General features: G+C 44.2%; 1 protein-coding gene across 2 annotated transcripts in view; it reads right to left on the bottom strand.

Annotated features, from left to right (window-relative positions):
• Positions 1-17,678, bottom strand: part of LOC109867232 (C-Jun-amino-terminal kinase-interacting protein 2-like) — a 136,373-nt gene that overhangs the window by 10,255 nt on the left and 108,440 nt on the right. The window contains exons 3-7 of one of the 2 annotated variants that reach the window (XM_020456260.2): positions 16,989-17,225; positions 16,789-16,867; positions 5,542-5,745; positions 2,777-5,102; positions 2,465-2,673 (exon numbers count right to left, since the gene is read on the bottom strand). In XM_020456260.2, coding sequence (XP_020311849.1) covers positions 2,465-2,673; positions 2,777-5,102; positions 5,542-5,745; positions 16,789-16,867; positions 16,989-17,225 — 3,055 coding nt within the window. The remainder of the gene's footprint in view (positions 1-2,464; positions 2,674-2,776; positions 5,103-5,541; positions 5,746-16,788; positions 16,868-16,988; positions 17,226-17,678) is intronic. The other variant, XM_020456261.2, reaches the window with a different exon arrangement.

The following is a 17,678-nucleotide window of genomic DNA, read 5'->3' as shown; positions in this document are numbered from 1 at the left end:
GAGGAGGGAGGGGAGGGCCCATGTGTGGGCCTGGGAGGAGGGAGGGGAGGGCCCATGTGTGGGCCTGGGAGGAGGGAGGGCCCATGTGTGGGCCTGGGAGGAGGGAGGGCCCATGTGTGGGCCTGGGAGAGGCCACCCCCACCCAGGGAGGAGGGCCCATGTGTGGGCCTGGGAGGAGGGAGGAGGGAGGGGAGGGAGGGGAGGGCCCACCCCCACCCAGGGAGGAGGGCCCACCCACTGGGGAGTCAGGCCCAGCAAATCAGAATTAGTTTTTCCCCACAAAAGGGCATTTTTAAAGACAGAAATACTCCTCAGTTTCCTCAACTGTCCAGGTGGCTGGTGTATGGATTTCCCACAGGTGTAAAAGCCGGATGTGGAGGTCTTGAGCTGGCGTAGTTACACGTGGTTTGCAGTCATGAGTCCGATTGGATGTATAGCCAAATTCTCTAAAATGACGTTAGAGGCAGCTCATGGTAGAGAAATGAACAATAAATTCTCTAGCAACAGCTCTGGCAGACATTCCTGCAGTCAGCATGCCAATTGCACGCTCCCTCAAAATTTGAGACATCTGTGGCATTGTGTTGTGTGACAAAATTGCACATTTAGAGTTTCCTTTTATTGTCCCCAGCAGAAGGTGCACCTGTGTAATGATCATGCTGTTTAATCAGCTTCTTGATATGCCACACCTGTCAGGTGGATGAATTATCTTGGCAAAGGAGAAATGTTCACAAACAGGAATGTAAACAAATTTGTGCACAAAGTTTTAGAGAACTAAGCTATTTGTGCGTATGGAAAATGGATTGGATCTTTTATTTCAGCACATGCGACCAGCACTTTACATGTTGCATTCATATTTTTGTTCAGTATTAGTTACTGGAGGATTATGAGATACAGTGAGTTAGATAGTTAAGGAATTAGTTAGCTAGTTAGTTTGTAGCCTGCTTACAGAGGATTGGGAGGTGCAGTAACATTGTTAGTGACCATTTCCACATTTTGTTGTGTTAAAGCCTCAGTTTAAAATGGATCAATTTTAGATTTTGTGTCATTGGCCTACACACAACACCCCATAATGTCAAAGTGGAATTATGTTTAAGGAGTCAAAAAGTATTCAACCCCTTTATTATGGCAAGCTTTTAATAAGTTCAGGAGCAACAAGTCACATACCAAGTTGACTGACTCTGTGTGCAATAATAGCATTTAACATTTTTTAATGACCACCTCATCTCTGTAGCCGACACATACAACTATCCGTAAGGTCCCTCAGTCGAGCAGTGAATTTCAAACAAAGATTCAACCACAAAGACCAGGGAGGTTTTCCAATGCCTCACTAAGTAAGGGCACCTATTGGTAGATGGATAAAAATACAAAAAGTAGAAATGGAATATCCCTTTGAGCATGGTGAAGTTATTAATTACACTTTGGATGGTGTATCAATATACCCAGTCACTACAAAGATACAGGCATCCTTCCTAACTCAGTTGCCGGAGAGGAAGGAAACTGCTCAGGAATTTTACAATGAGGCAAATGGTTTAATGGCTGTGATAGGTGATAGGTGAAAACTGAGGATGGATCAACATTGGCCACAATACTAACCTAAATGACAGAGTGAAAAGGAGGAAGCCTGTACATAAAAAATATTCCAAAACATGCATCCTGTTTGCAATAAGGCACTAAAGTATAACTGCAAATAATGTGCGAAAGAAATTAAAGCATTATTATTTGGGTAAATCCAACAAAACACATCACTGAGTACCACTCTTTATATTTTTAAGCATGGTGGTGGCTGCATCATGTTATGGGATACTTGTCATTGGCAAGGACTAGGGAGTTTTTTTAGGATGAAAAAAGAAACGGAATCGAACTAAACACAGGCAAAATCCTAGAGGAAAATCTCCTTCAATCGCTTTCCAAGACAAATTCACCTTTCAGCAGAATTCCCCTTTCAGCACAATAAACTAAAACACAAGGTCAAATATACAATGGAGTTGCTCACCAAGATGACATTGATTGTCCCTGAGTGGCCTAGTTAAAGTTTTAACTTAAATAGGCTTGGAAATCTATGGCAAGACTTGAAATGGCTGTCTAGCAATGATCAACAACCAACTGGAAAGAGCTTGAAGAATTAAAAAAATAATATGGTGCAAATATTGTACAATTCTGTTGTGCAAAATACTTAAGAGACTTATCCAGAAAGACTCACAACTGAAATCACTGCCAAAGGTGATTCTAACACGTATTGACTTATGGGTGTGAGATAGTGAGATATTTCTGTATTTCATTTTCAATACATTTGCAAAACATTCTAAAAACATGTTATTGTGTGTAGATGGGTGAGAATGAAACACCTATTTAATCCATTTTGAATTCAGGCTGCAACACAACAACATGTGGAATAAGTCAAGGGGTATGAATACTTTCTAAAGGCACTGTAGTTAGTTAGTCTGTTAGTGTGCATCCTACTTACTGGAGGATCGAGAGGTGCTGTTGACAAACACATTGAGGAACTTCTTGGAGAAGTGCATGTCAGCCTCAGGGGAGGAGTCTTCTGACGAGCTGAGGAGTTCTGGCCGCACCCCTCCATTCCCCTGTCCGTTTCCCACCTCCCGCGTCCCAAGAGGGTCATCATCACACAGTGTAGACAGCTCACTGTCGTCACTCAGCACTGAGGTACATCTGGGAGGGACACGGTTCACACAGGTTAGTAATTAAACAACTACATGTACTTAAATGATGTCCACCTAAACCCTTAATGAAGGTGTGCCCTTTCCGTACGTACCGCCTGAGGCTGACCAGCTCCAGTGTAGTGTTCTCATCCACCACCAGAGTGTACTTCATGGAGTCGTACGCCAGACCATCATCATCTGGCCTGGACCGCAGGGCCTGCAGGGGGAGGTCCCTCACACACAGGGGGGGGTCCTGCTTTGACAGGGGGAGGTCCCGGACGCTCTCATCGATAGGCGGGGAGCTGTCCAGATATTGATTGCTGCCACGATAGGATGACTGCTTCCTCAGGCAGCTCAGGAACGGGGAGCAGTCTCCTTCCTCTTCCTCCTCCTCTTCCTCATCGTTGTCGGTGGAGTAGGTGAGGCTGAAGCATCGGTTGGTCTGGGCAGTGGGGATGTCCAGCGTCATGCTGTGTTTGACCGTGGTGATGCGTTCCAGGGAGGCCGTAGAGCGTCCGGTGGGCTTGGCCTCCATCTCGCGGCCTTCGTCCTTGTCACTCGCTACGCTGTCACTCAGACTGGGAGAGTCCAGTTCCTTCCTCCGCTCCAGCATCATCAGGTCATTATCAGGCTCCACAATAACATCCATTTCCTCATCCTTCTTCTTGGTGTTTTTGCCAGATTTAGGGCTGGTGTCTTTCTCAGAGTCCTGAGTGTGGTTGTTGTCTGTGGATATCCTGTTGCCATAGCGCTCCACGATCACCGGTCTGATGGTGTCAGCTGTAGGATTGTTCATGTACAGACAGGAGCCAAATCTTTCGTTTGCTTTCCCTGCATTCCCTTTGGGTGGCTCTGCACTCTTCTCCCTCTTATCTCTATCCTTCTCTTCCTTCCTCAGGCCTGTCCCTTCTTTATCCTCCTCCTCCGATCTCTTCGTCCCAGATTTCTGCATTTGTTCGTCCGTGGCTTCGGTGAACGCGTCTGGCTCGATGTCCGAGGAGGGTGAGATGGTGTCCGAGATGGACACTGACCTCTTGAAACAGTCCTCAGGACAGCTGATTGGATAAGACCCCTCCGAGATCATCTTGTTCACCAGGTTGCTTAGCAACCAAGGTGAGTCTGAATTCTCGCTCAGCTCATCCTCGCTCTCCGACTCAGACCCTCCCTCACTGTTCCCATCGTAGTCATCAGCATGGGTGGGTATGAGTCTTGGTCCTACTGGCAGGTAGAAGGAGCGTTTGAAGCTCTCCAGGCTGTGGTCTGGTTCTATCTGGAGGACCATCTGTCTGGACATGCTGTCCTCACAGTGCTGGGCTGGGGGCAGGGTCTCATCTGGGTCGGCCTGGTGCTCATAGGGCAAGTCATTATCATCATCATCATCTACACTTTGTAGGCCCATCAGAGCCTGGCCGTCATCATAGGGCTCTGGAGGTAGGACGAGGGAGTCAGCAGGGGAGGGGGTGGCCAGGGTTGAGGAGAAAAGTTGTGAAGGTGAGGGTAAGGGTGAGTCCTCTTTGATGGGGTCGGGCTGGCCAAGGAGGAGTGATACCTTCATTCCCACAATTCCACTGTCCTGTTCTAACTCGGTGTCCGGGTCCAGTTCCTGGTCGGAGGTGGGTGAACTGGCCTCCTCGATGGAGTTGGTGAGGTGGGAGGAGCGTCCACTACTACTGTCATCACTGGTCAGGTCCAGCTCTGTCTCTGAGATGGAAGAGATCATGTTGGAGACCAGGGGTCCTCCGCAGGCGAATGCTGCCTCAAGCTCCCCTTCGATGTCTGAGTCTGACCCGGGAGAGCTCAGGTCCTGGTCTTGGTCTGAGGTGGTGTAGCACCGCTTGGCGTTCATGTCAGCAATGCCCGGGTCCGAGGATGGAGAGTTGGAGTCATTGGCCACCTCAATAGCTGCACCTGGACGCTGGCTCTGATTAGTGCTTCGGGATTGGTCGAGAACATCAGAGCGGCTTGATGACATGTAGCTGGAGAAGGAAGCCAGCTCAGAGGGCTCGATGGAGGGGAACTCAACATAGACTGAGCTCTGGTTCTCCTTACACACCATGTCATAAGTCTCCTTACACATAAACTCTACGTCAAAATCTTTCTCCAGCTCCTCATCTGACAGAGGGGTGTCAGCTCCGTCATTCCCCCCAATGGGAGCAGTGGAGGACAGGCATCGACTGGTCCCGTCTGGATCGTTCTCCAGTTCCGGGTCTAGGCCTGACTCAGTGGTGACCGTGTAGGTGTCGGTGGCACGTCGCTGGGTGGACGTGCAGGACCGTGAAAGTTTGTGGTTGTGGTCAGCGCTGTTGAGGTCGTGGTCAACCTCAGTGTCAGAGCATTGGGATTGGTCATCCAGGGATGGAACTCTGAAGATCAGAGGGTCAGCTGAGGAGTTAATGACCTCATTAGAGCCCGGGTGAGACTTGTGTTGACCGAAGGAGCCTGTTGGAGAGAGGGAGATATAGGGGAAAGGGGAGAGAGGGAAGAGAAAGAGTGAAGATAGATAAAGAGAGATGGTAGAGAGAGAAATGAGAAATGAGAGAAATAAGAATTGATCATGTGAGCATTATAACAATAGCAGATTTGAACCAGAAGTCACCAAAGTGGGGATGGCAGTGAGGGGAGCAGGAGATAAACCGACCTATGCAAACTATTCTTGTGTTGCGTCCAAATACTCAATAACAAATGAATTCTCACAAATTGGACTAAGAACTATTGGTGTCAAAATAGAGCCCATTCTTTAGAGAATCCCAAACGGAGTTTGCCAAAGTCTTTATCTATAGCTCTGGCCAGTGAGGACTACACTTTCACATCACGTCACTTCATGTTTATGGGGAATGATGACCTCTGAACTCTGACAGGCAGCCATTTTGTTTGTTACCGTATTCAGGCCTCTCCCGTCTGTTGCCTTCCATGTCGCAAAGGAGGGGCCTGCGAGGGGACTGGGGGTAGGCGCCCTCCCCTGCCTGTTTGGGGGGAGTACCTTTGCTCTGGGACCCTGGGGCCTGGGGGGCTGGTTGGGAGGGGCATTGGCCCATCACGTGACTCCCATCCTCCAGACAAGAGTGGGTTGGAGACAGACGGCCTGCAAGCAGAGGACAACAGCTTTCTGTAACATTTAAAGACACAGCATCTAAAGACAATACTAAGAGGTAGATAAATGATCATACAAACATTTGTAGAAAAACGTTTCCTTAGAAAGCTAGGGCATTCCTTCATAAGCAATCTTTTCTATGAACTGTTCCTTCAGGAAAGGTGGTCCCATGCCGCTGATTAACATTACGCACCGAATGGGTCAACTCCGCAACAGCTTGCTGTATGATTGTACCGATCCACAGCTTTGAAGTAAGCAGCGATTTGTTAACCTTGCAGCGGAATCCAGGCGTCTGACCCAATGCACGGAAGAGGATCAGCATCTACCCAGGCCTGTGTAACCAAACTGCTAAAACAGAGGGAGTCCTACAACGAGGTGAGATCCCAGCTACGCAAGCTAAATTAACTGAATTCCAACTTGTTATTGGGACAGACATGAACACCATTCTGGACATGCGGGACAAATCTAAAAGACCAACTACAATCCACACGCAACCAAGGTTCTCCAACATAAGATCATTTCGAAGATAAATACACAACGCGGAGGACAAGAGGTCAAAAGCACTAAAAGTCAATAGGGAATTATCAATGGAAATAGTTGCTTTTCAGTTCAACATCTGTTAGGAATGTCAGTCCTGTGGCACGTTCTCATTGGTCCAACCTGAAATAGGATATTTGTTATTTGGCCATTGCACCAGTTTTATTGCAAGGAATTCTAAATTGGTCAACACCAGGCTAGGGCTGAGTTATAACACTACATCCTGCCCCTTTGTTCTGTGGAGAGAACCACATGAGAGAATCACAGGAGAGAATCACTGAGGACAGGGGAACATGAACATCTACCTCCCCGCATGATTCATCCTCTTTGAATAAGAATAAACCTTCCTTCACCTCCCCCTAAATCTTCCTCCCCCTGATTTGCTTTGGGGTCTGTGTTATTAAAGAATAACATCAACTGATAACAACCTCATTGATGCCTGGCGGAGCTCATAAATCAAAAGCAAGAAGGGTACACTTTCTATTCCAACATGCAGAAAACATTATCGCGAATCGATTTCATACTATTATCGAGTTTTCTATTTTCTAGATATGTTGGAGAGCCTTGGTTGCTTGTGGAAAGGTGGCAGAGCTAGAGCGCTCTTCTCCCAAAAATCGGTCTTCTCCCAAAAACGTCTATAGCCTCCGAACGGTTTGGCCTACACACTAATAGGAACCCTCTGTGGACAGCTGAGACACTCACAAACATGATGATGTTCTCCAGGAAGCCCACAAGCCTCACGAGACTTGCCTGAAGATCCACGGTACCAGTTTAAAAAAATGATGTAAGTATATATGTAGATACAGTAGTTTAGTGCCTAAATAAGGGAATAAATAAATGAAAAAAAAGTTTCCTGATCTTTCTTTTATCTCTCAGATTTGTTTTTTACTATCTGTTGTTCCAGGTAGTAAATCTGTTATTCAATGCGTTTCTATTGGTTAATAGCAGTAATGCTAAATTTAATGTTTCATCCAAAAACTGTTATACATAAAAATATCTTTAGGCAGTGGTTCCCAAACTTTTTATAGTCCCGTACCCCTCCAAACATTCAACCTCCAGCTGCTTAACCCCTCTAGCACCAGGGTCAGCACACTCTCACGTGTTGTTTTTGCCATCATTGTAAGCCTGCCACACACACACACTACACGATACATTTATTAAACATAAGAATGAGTGTGAGTTTTTGTCACAACCCGACTCATGGGATGTGTCAAAGAGCTCTTATAGGACCAGGACACAAATAATAATATAATAATAATCAATCATTGTGCTCTTTATTTAACCATCTTACATATAAAACCTTATTTGTTCATCAAAAATGGTGAATTACTCACCACAGGTTAATGAGAAGGGTGTGCTTGAAATGATTCACATAACTCTGCAATGTTGGGTGGTATTGGAGAGAGTCTCAGTCTTAAATCATTTTCCACACAGTCTGTGCCTGTACTTAGCTTCATTCTAGTGAGGGTCGAGAATCCACTCCCACATACAGTTGAAGTCAGAAGTTTACATAGACTTAGGTTGGAGTCATTAAAACTAGTTTTTCAACCACTCCACTAATGTATTGTTAACAAACTATAGTTTTGGCAAGTCGGCCATGACATCTACTTTGTGCATGACACAAGTAATTTTTCCAAAAATTGTTTACAGGCAGATTATTTCACTTATAATTCACTGTATCACAATTTCAGTGAGTCAGAAGTTTACATACACTAAGTTGACTGTGCCTTTAAACAGCTTGGAAAATTCCAGAAAATGATGTCATGGCTTTAGAAGCTTCTAATAGGCTAATTGACATAATTTGAGTCAATTGGAGGTGTACCTGTGAATGTATTTCAAGGCCTACCTTAAAATGCAGTGCATCTTTGCTTGACATCCTGGGGAAATCAGTCAAGAAAAAATTGTAGACCTCCACAAGTCTGGTTTATCCTTGGGAGCAATTTCCAAACGCATGAAGGTACCATGTTCATCTGTACAAACAATAGTTCGCAAGTATACTGCCCTACCAAACAAAAAGGCAGTAACTACTAATTTGGTCGAAAATGAGTTAATGTCATTTTTGCTATATTAAATACATGCTTAATCATGTGGACAAGTATCCTGCCTCTATTGTATTGTGTTCTGGAGAAAATGGGGGTCATGTTAGCAGTAACTGCATACATTTACTCTGAAACCAAGGTAAATAAAACCTATTTTTCTCAGTTCCACACAATGAGCAGTTACTGCCAGGAGCTGTGCCAGGCCCGCCACGTCTGTCGATTCATCCAGCTGTAACACATATAATTCACTGGCTTGTATGCGAAGTAGCAATTGTGTCAAAACATCTCCTGCCATGTCACTGATGCGTCATGAAACAGTGTTGTTTGATGGAGGAATTGTCTGATTAGTTTTTGTTGGCCTTTTCCCCCAGCATTGGCCCAGCTATAGCAGCCCCCCGCATCTCTCTAATTCAGAGGAGTTGGTTTTGCTGTACAACTGACTAGGTAACCCCTTTCCCTTACATGATTCCATATGTGTTATTTCATAGTTTTGATGTCTTCACTATTATTCTACAAATAAAGAAAAAACATTGAACGAGTAGGTGTGTCCAAACTTTGACTAGTACTGTATATATGTACCTATTTAAGCCCACAGGTACCGGTGGGATTAGGGTGACCACATTTAAAATACCCAAATGTGGGACAACACGATGACTTTGCGAGACATTCGCTACACAGTGTAGCCTAAATGAATACAAAATGTTGGCAACACCCCCGGTTACCAACTACTTCTCTGATAGAGTTCAGTGTGTAAAATCGGAGGGTCTGCTGTCCGGACCTCTGGCAGTCTCTATGGGGGTGCCACAGGGTTCAATTTTTGGACCGACTCTCTTCTCTGTATACATCAATGATGTCGCTCTTGCTGCTGGTGAGTCTCTGATCCACCTCTACGCAGACGACACCATTCTATATACTTCTGGCCCTTCTTTGGACACTGTGTTAACAACCCTCCAGGCAAGATTCAATGCCATACAACTCTCCTTCCGTGGCCTCCAATTGCTCTTCAATACAAGTAAAACTAAATGCATGCTCTTCAACCGATCGCTGCCTGCACCTGCCCGCCTGTCCAACATCACTACTCAGGACGGCTCTGACTTAGAATACGTGGACAACTACAAATACCTAGGTGTCTGGTTAGACTGTAAACTCTCCTTCCAGACCCACATCAAACATCTCCAATCGAAAGTTAAATCTAGAATCAGCTTCCTATTTCGCAACAAAGCATCCTTCACTCATGCTGCCAAACATACCCTTGTAAAACTGACCATTCTACCAATCCTCGACTTCGGCGATGTCATTTACAAAATAGCCTCCAATGCCCTACTCAACAAATTGGATGCAGTCTATCACAGTGCAATCCGTTTTGTCACCAAAGCCCCATATACTACCTACCATTGCGACCTGTACGCTCTCATTGGCTGGCCCTCGCTTCATACTCGTCGCCAAACCCACTGGCTCCATGTCATCTACAAGACCCTGCTAGGTAAAGTCCCCCCTTATCTCAGCTCGCTGGTCACCATAGCATCTCCCACTTGTAGCACACGCTCCAGCAGGTATATGTCTCTAGTCACCCCCAAAACCAATTATTTCTTTGGCCGCCTCTCCTTCCAGTTCTCTGCTGCCAATGACTGGAAAGAACTACAAAAATCTCTGAAACTGGAAACACTTATCTCCCTCACTAGCTTTAAACACCAACTGTCAGAGCAGCTCACAGATTACTGCACCTGTACATAGCCCATCTATAATTTAGCCCAAACAACTACCTCTTTCCCTGCTGTATTTAAAAAAATATATATATTTTGCACCCCATTATTTTTATTTCTACTTTGCACATTCTTCCACTGCAAATCTACCATTCCGGTGTTTTACTTGCTATATTGTATTTACTTTGCCACCATGGCCTTTTTTTGCCTTTACCTCCCTTTTGCCCTTACCCCTCACCTCATTTGCTCACATCGTATATAGACTTGTTTATACTGTATTACTGTATTATTGACTGTATGTTTGTTTTACTCCATGTGTAACTCTGTGTCGTTGTATGTGTCGAACTGCTTTGCTTTATCTTGGCCAGGTCGCAATTGTAAATGAGAACTTGTTCTCAACTTGCCGACCTGGTTAAATAAAGGTGAAATAAAAACAATAAAAAAAATAGGTTAACCACATCCCGTAACCAAACTATCATGTCCTGCATTTTATTAACAAAAATTGTTGATTTGTCCCGTATTTAAGTCTGACACTCCAACCTGTAACGTTGCACTAAAAGTATTCAGACCCCTTGACCTTTTTCACATTTTGTCACGTTACAGCCTTATTCTAAAATGTATTAAATATTTTTTCCCTCTCAGTCTACACACAATATCCCAAAACGACAAAGCAAAAACTGTTTTTTGAAATGTTTGCAAATGTATTAAAAATAAATAACACATTACATTTACATAAGTATTTAGAACCTTTACTCAGTACTTTGTTGAAGCACCTTTGGCAGCGATTACTGCCTTAAGTATTCTTGGGTATGATGCTACAAACTTGTATTTGGGGAGTTTCTCCTATTCTTCTTTGCACATCCTCTCAAGCTCTGTCAGGTTGGATGGGGAGTGCCACTATTTTAAAGTCTCTCCAGACATGTTCGATCAGGTTCAAGTCCTGGCTCTGGCTGGGCCACTCAAAGACATTCAGAGACTTGTCCCAAAGACTCTCCTGCATTGTCTTGGCTGTGTGCTTAGGGTCGTTGTCCTGTTGGAAGGTGAACCTTCGCCCCAGTCTGAGATCCTGAGCGCTCTGGAGCAGGTTTTCATCAAGGATCTCTCTGTACTTTGCTCCATTCATCTTTCCCTTGATCCTGAAATCATCATCCCCAGACCATGATGCTGTCACCACCATGCTTCACCGTAGGGATGGTGCCAGGTTTCCTCCAGACGTGACACTTAGCATTCAGGCCACAGAGATCAATCTTGGTTTTATCAGACCAGAGAATCTTGTTTCTCATGGTCTGAGAGTACTTTAGGTGCCTTTTGGCAAACTCCAAGCGGGCTGTCATGTGCCTTTTACTGAGGAGTGGCTTCCGTCTGGCCACTCTACCATAAAGGCCTGATTGGTGAAGTGCTGCAGAGATGGTTCTCCTTCTGGAAGATTCTTCCATCTCCACAGAGGAACTTTGGGTTCCATCGGGATCTTGGTCACCTTCCTGACCGAGGCTGTTCTCCCCCGATTGCTCAGTTTGGCCGGGTGGCCAGCTCTAGGAAGAGTCTTGGTAGGTCCAAACTTTCTCCCATTTAAGAATGATGGCAGTCATTGTGTTCTTGGGGACTTTCAATGTTGCAGAAATTGTTTGGTACCCTTCCCCAGATCTGTGTCTCGAAACAATCCTGTCTTGGAGTTCTACGGACAATTCCTTCGACATCTTGGCTTGAATTTTGATCTGACATGCACTTACAATTTTGGAACATTATATAGACAGGTGTGTGCCTTTCCAAATCATGTACAAGCATTTGAATTTACCACAGGTGGACCCCAATCAAATTGTATAAACAGCTCAAGAATTATCAATGGAATCGGGATGCACCTGAGCTCAATTTCGAGTCTCATTGCAAAATGTCTGAATACCTATGTAAATAAGGTATTTCTGTTTTTTAATTTTGTATATATTTGCAAAAATGTCAAAAAACCTGTTAACTTTGTCATTATTGGGTCATGGGGTCCGAATGCACTGTATGTATCATAAGGATGTGGTACTGGTGTTGTTAAACGCTTCTCCAATCATTGTTGAGATCTGATATTCTGTACAGCAAGACGAGACGTAGGCCAATGTCACAGGCCGATCGTCAACCGATCACATTTTTCCTTCCTTTCCTTTCAGGCTAAAGTCTATCTAACCTTGGAGGGGAACCTTAACCCTAACTACTTACAAAAAGGGTGCCTTTGACAAAGAACTACAAAAGCAAGTAAAAAGCCATATTAGCTGCTACTTCACGCAATCCTGTTTAAAAAATGGTCAATTCCTAACTGTTTAACATGTTATGCATTTTCTATAACAATATTAAATAGTCTAAACCTTTTGATACAAACTTTGAGAAATGATTACGTCATTTACAGGGGATGCTGACAAAATGTTCTATTCATGTATGGTACACTGTCCTGCGAATGTCCCGCAAAATCTTGTTGACCCATATTTTCGTATTTTAAATGTGGTCATCCTACCTGCAAATGACCTCATAAAAAAAATTACAGACAGATGTAGCCTATTGAATACATCTTACATTTACATTTTAGTCAATTAGCAGAAGCTCTTATCTAAAGAGACTTACAGTTAGTGCATTCATCTTAAGATAGCAAGGTGGGACATTGTCAACCTTCTTTTCAAAGTGGTTAATAGTTGTCCGCAGAGAGTGAGGAGGAAGGATTAAGGATTAAGGAGGGAGGAAAAGGTGGAAAATGCTTTCCTATGGTCAGAGCCTGAAGCTTTAAATGTAGTGTTTTTTAAAACATTTATTTAACCAGGTAGGCTAGTTGAAAACAAGTTCTCATTTTCAAGTGCGACCTGGCCAAGATAAAGCAAAGCAGTACGACAAAATCAACACAGAGTTACACATGGAATAAACAAACATACAGTCAATAATACAGTAGAAAATGTCTATATACAGTGTGTGCAAATGAAGTAGGATAAGGGAGGTAAAGGCAATAGATAGGCCATGGTGGCAAAGTAATTTCAATATAGCAATTAAACACTGGCATGATAGATATGCAGAAGATGAATGTGCAAGTAGAGATACTGGGGTACAAAGGAGCAAGATAAATAAATAAATACAGTATGGGGATGAGGTAGTTGGATGGGCTATTTACAGATGGGCTATCTACAGGTGCAGTAATCTCTGAGCTGCTCTGACAGCTGGTGCTTAAAGCTAGTGAGGAGTCTCCAAAACCATGCTAGATATGAGTCTCCAGCTTCAGTGATTTTTGCAGTTGTTCCAGTCATTGGCAGCAGAGAACTGGAAGGAAAGGCGGCCAAAGGAGGAATTGGCTTTGGGGGTAACCAGCGTGCTACGGCTGGGTGCTGCTATGGTGACCAGTGACCTAGGTATTTGTAGTTGTCCACATATTCTAAGTCAGAACCGTCCAGAGTAGTGATGCTGGACGGGCGGGCAGGTGTGGGCAGCGATCAGTTGAAGAGCATGCATTTAGTTTTACTTGCATTTAAGAGCAGTTGGAGGCCACGGAAGGAGAGTTGTATGGCATTGAAGCTTGTCTGGAGGTTAGTTAACACAGTGTCCAAAGAAGGGCCAGAAGTATACAGAATGGTGTTGTCTGCGTAGAGGTGGATCAGAGAATCACCAGCAGCAAGAGGGACATCATTGATGTATACAGAGAAGAGAGTCGGCCCAAGAATTGAACCCTGTGGCACCCGCATAGAGACTGCCAGAGGTCCGGACAACAGGCCCTCCGATTTTACACACTGAACTCTATCAGAGAAGTAGTTGGTGAACCAGGCGAGGCAATCATTGGAGAAATCAAGGCTGTTGAGTCTGCCGATAAGAATGTGGTGATTGACAGAGTCGAAAGCCTTGGCCAGGTCGATTAATACGGCTGCACAGTAATGTCTCTTATCGATGGCGGTTATAATATCGTTTAGGACTTTGAGCGTGGCTGAGGTGCACCCATGACCAGCTCTGAAACCAGATTGCATAGCGGAGAAGGTACGGTGGGATAGAAAGTGGCTTTAGCAGTGGATACAGAAGAGAAGGTAAAGAAGAGGGAATGAAAGGATGATAGGTCCTCTGGAAGTTTTTTTTCCTTTCAATTTTTGCTCAGCTGCCTGCAGCCCTGTACTTTAAGCTCGCAATGAGTCACTCAGCCATGGAGCAGGAGGGAAGGGCCGAGCCGGCCAGGAGAAAATAATACAGGGCGAGTTATAGTATGGGAAAAGAGAAGAGAGTAAGGTTGAAGAGGTTGAATCAGGAGACAAAGGGAGAAAGATTAAGCAGAAGGAAGAGATGAAAGGTTTGAAGAGGAGTGAGTAGGGGGAGAGAATGATAGGATATATGAGGAGAGAGAGAGAAAGAGAGGAGAAGATTGCAACGGCGCATGCCTATCTGGGTAGGGGCTGAGTGGATAGGGATGGAGGAGAGAGAGACAGAAAAGTAAACAAAGTAGTGATCAGAGACCTGGAAGGGGTTAGTAGGCAAACAGCCTCTAGAAAAGATGAGGTCAAGCATTTTGCCTGACTAGTGAGTTGGATTGGGAAAGGGTGAGAAAGGAGGGGAAAGAAATTGTTGGAAAGTAATTCATCAAAGGCAGATGTCGGGAGGGTGAAGTCGTTCAGTACGAAGAGTGGTCAGCCATCGTTAGGAAATGAGCTTATCAAGGTGTCAAGCTCATTGAGGAACTATCTAAGGGCACCTGGTGGGCGATAGATGACAACAATGTTAAGTTTGAGTGGACAAGTGACAGTATGGCAGTCAAATTAGGTGATGGACAGGTGAGTGAGGGAGAAAATAGAAATTCTCCAGTTAGGAGAAATGAGTATCCCTGTGCCACCACCGCAACGACCAGATGCTCTCGGAGTATGAGAGAAGCGCAGCTAGAGTAGCAGTGTTCTCTGGGGTGATCCATGTCTCCGTCAGGGCCAAAAGGTCAAGGGAGTGAAGGGCAGGATAGACTGAGATAAACTCTGCTTTCTTGACTGCAGATAGGCAGTTCCAAACGCTGCCAGAGACTAGGAATTCCACATATATATCATCATAAACTGGGAAGTTCGACCCGAATGCTGATTGGCTGACAAAATATAAATTTTTACTGCTCTAATTACGTTGGTAACCAGTTTATAATAGCAATAAGGCACCTCGGGAGTTTGTGGTATATGGATTATATACCACTGCTAAGGGATGTGCCCAGGGACTCCGCGATGCGCCGTGCGTAAGAACAGCCCTTAGCCGTCGTATATTGGCCATATACCACACCCCCTCGTGCCTTCTTGTTTAATTATAGAATATGCATACAGTGCATGCACACAATGTCTCAAGAAATGTTTATCTTTTTAATACCTTTAAACACCAAGTATAGCTCATTTCAAAATAGGCCATCATCACTGTCAATTAGGAATGATAATTCTTCACGTTTTACCAGTGATATGTCCAAACTGCATCTGCATGCCAATCATTTGATCTCAATCAGTTTCATAGGAATATGCATTTAAATCTTCTTCAATTACTTTTTCATAAGCAAATTAGAGCAGATGGTGTCAACAAACTATAAAGCCTTCCTGTATTTTGTTTCAATCCAAGTAAATTCTACCTAGTAGCGCACGCTGCTGAGTTTTGGCTGCATGATAACAAAACTTGGACCATTCAGCTAACCATCCTAAAATGTCATAAGAAATGACTAAGGTGGGTTTTTCGGTGTAACAGTACCATTATACTAAGCTATTATATTTGGTTCTGTTATGTAGAATGCAAATGAATAATTATGTGATCTTCCACACCTGCATTGCTTGCTGTTTGGGGTTTTAAGCTGGGTTTCTGTACAGCACTTTGAGATATCAGCTGATGTACGAAGGGCTATATAAATACATTTGATTTGATTTGATTTGATTCAGCTTTGATCTAATTTTACTGAAGGAGCACCGTTGTGAGAAGTGGCAGAGCAATGCACCCGCTGCACCGAACAAGCTCATTGAAGCACACTTAGCCTACTCTTTTGCCTCGCACAACATTTGGTGATGCAGAAAAGAGACCACATGTTTTATGAAAATCTGGGAATATTTGGACAAGGAACACTTCTGGTTGGTCTCAGGAAATTTAAAACAGGAAGGGGAGCTTTTAAAATGAGTTTGTGTAAAGTAGAACAAATATGGCCATGTATGGCCTCAAAAGTTTAACGAAATGACCTTTGTCAGAAACACACTTTTTAAAAGTAGTTAAGGCTAACTGTCCTCGCTAAGTTTAGCTGGAACGTAGCCCGAAAGGATTTGAGAAATGTGATTGGTTGACGATAGGCCAATGTCATAGGCCAATGTCATAGGCCTAAGTCTCATCTTGCGCTGCGCAGAATATCAGATCTCAACAACAATTGGAGTGTTTAACATCACCAGTACCACATCCTTATGATATATATCTTTCATAAGCACAACATGACTGTAAGAGACAGGTCGGAATGTCTGACTGAAAAATACAACAAATCAAACTTTTTTATTTTTTATTACTTGTGTTTAAATATGATGATAAAATGCCGGCATGATTGTTTGGTTGCGGGATGCGGGACAAAGGGACAAAAAAACCTATTCAATTATATGAATTTTTGTATTGTGCATGTAGCCTCCCAAACAAGAACATTTAAAAAAGTATACATTTATTTTTTAAATACTTGGACATTTGGAGGAAATTAGCTGCTAGGTGTTGGCAGTGGATTAGTATTGGCTAAATAATGAGTAGGGGGAGTGGTAACAGTATAACAGCATAGTACTCACCCTGTGAGGTAGGGTTGCGTAGAGAGTCCTGCCAGCTGCCCTTCTTTGGAGAAAGACTGCTGTTGTTGTTCAGTGAGTCCTGAGAGAGAGAGAAAAAAAAGCGAGGTCAGCAAAATTTACCAAATCAGAGGAGAGCAGAATGCAAAGTTTGGTGTTAAATGTGATAAGGTTGGAGGTTGAGTGTGTGCGTGCATGTGTACCTGTGAGACAGTGGTGGGGAGGTTGAGGGTGGTGGGCCGGCTCTTCAGGGTGCCAAGGGTGGGGGAAGAAGGAGGGGAAGCGGTGGGGGAGGGAGGAGCGTCAGGATCCACCTCGTCTTCATCTTCCTCTTCCTCATCCTCCTCATCCTCGTCATCGATCATCTCAAACTCCTGGAAGTCGTCCTGGAAGGAGCAGACCGGGTGGTGCATATCACTCTTCTCCAGAATCAGACAGTCCTGACAGAGAGATAGACAGATAGAGAGAGAGAGAGAATAAAAAGGGAACAAAAGCAACAACCCCAGAGTCACCTTGCAATCATTTTCAGAGAAAGGTGTGGGACAGGTAAAACCCATAGCAGCCTACAAGAAGAATATAACACAACATTCTGTAATCATGCACTGCAGTATACGTAATCAGCGTTCAAACACACATCAAAGCACTGCAATCAACAGTGAAGGAGCGACTCCGGGATGCTGGCCTTCTAGGCAGAGTTGCAAAGAAAAAGCCATATCTCAGACTGACCAATAAAAATAAAAAAATAAGATGGGCAAAAGAACACAGACACTGGACAGAGATATGGCTTTTTCTTTGCAACTCGTCTCTTCACTGTTGACGTTGAAACTGGTGTTTTGCGGGTACTATTTAATAACTTCTTAGGGCTAGGCCCCTTTTTTCTCAATTTCCACCTG

This window comes from Oncorhynchus kisutch, linkage group LG22 (assembly GCF_002021735.2).
Source record: "Oncorhynchus kisutch isolate 150728-3 linkage group LG22, Okis_V2, whole genome shotgun sequence".
In the NCBI taxonomy this organism is placed as follows: domain Eukaryota; kingdom Metazoa; phylum Chordata; class Actinopteri; order Salmoniformes; family Salmonidae; genus Oncorhynchus; species Oncorhynchus kisutch.
Note: the sequence above shows the minus strand (reverse complement) of the source record. Positions and strands in the feature narration are given on the sequence as shown.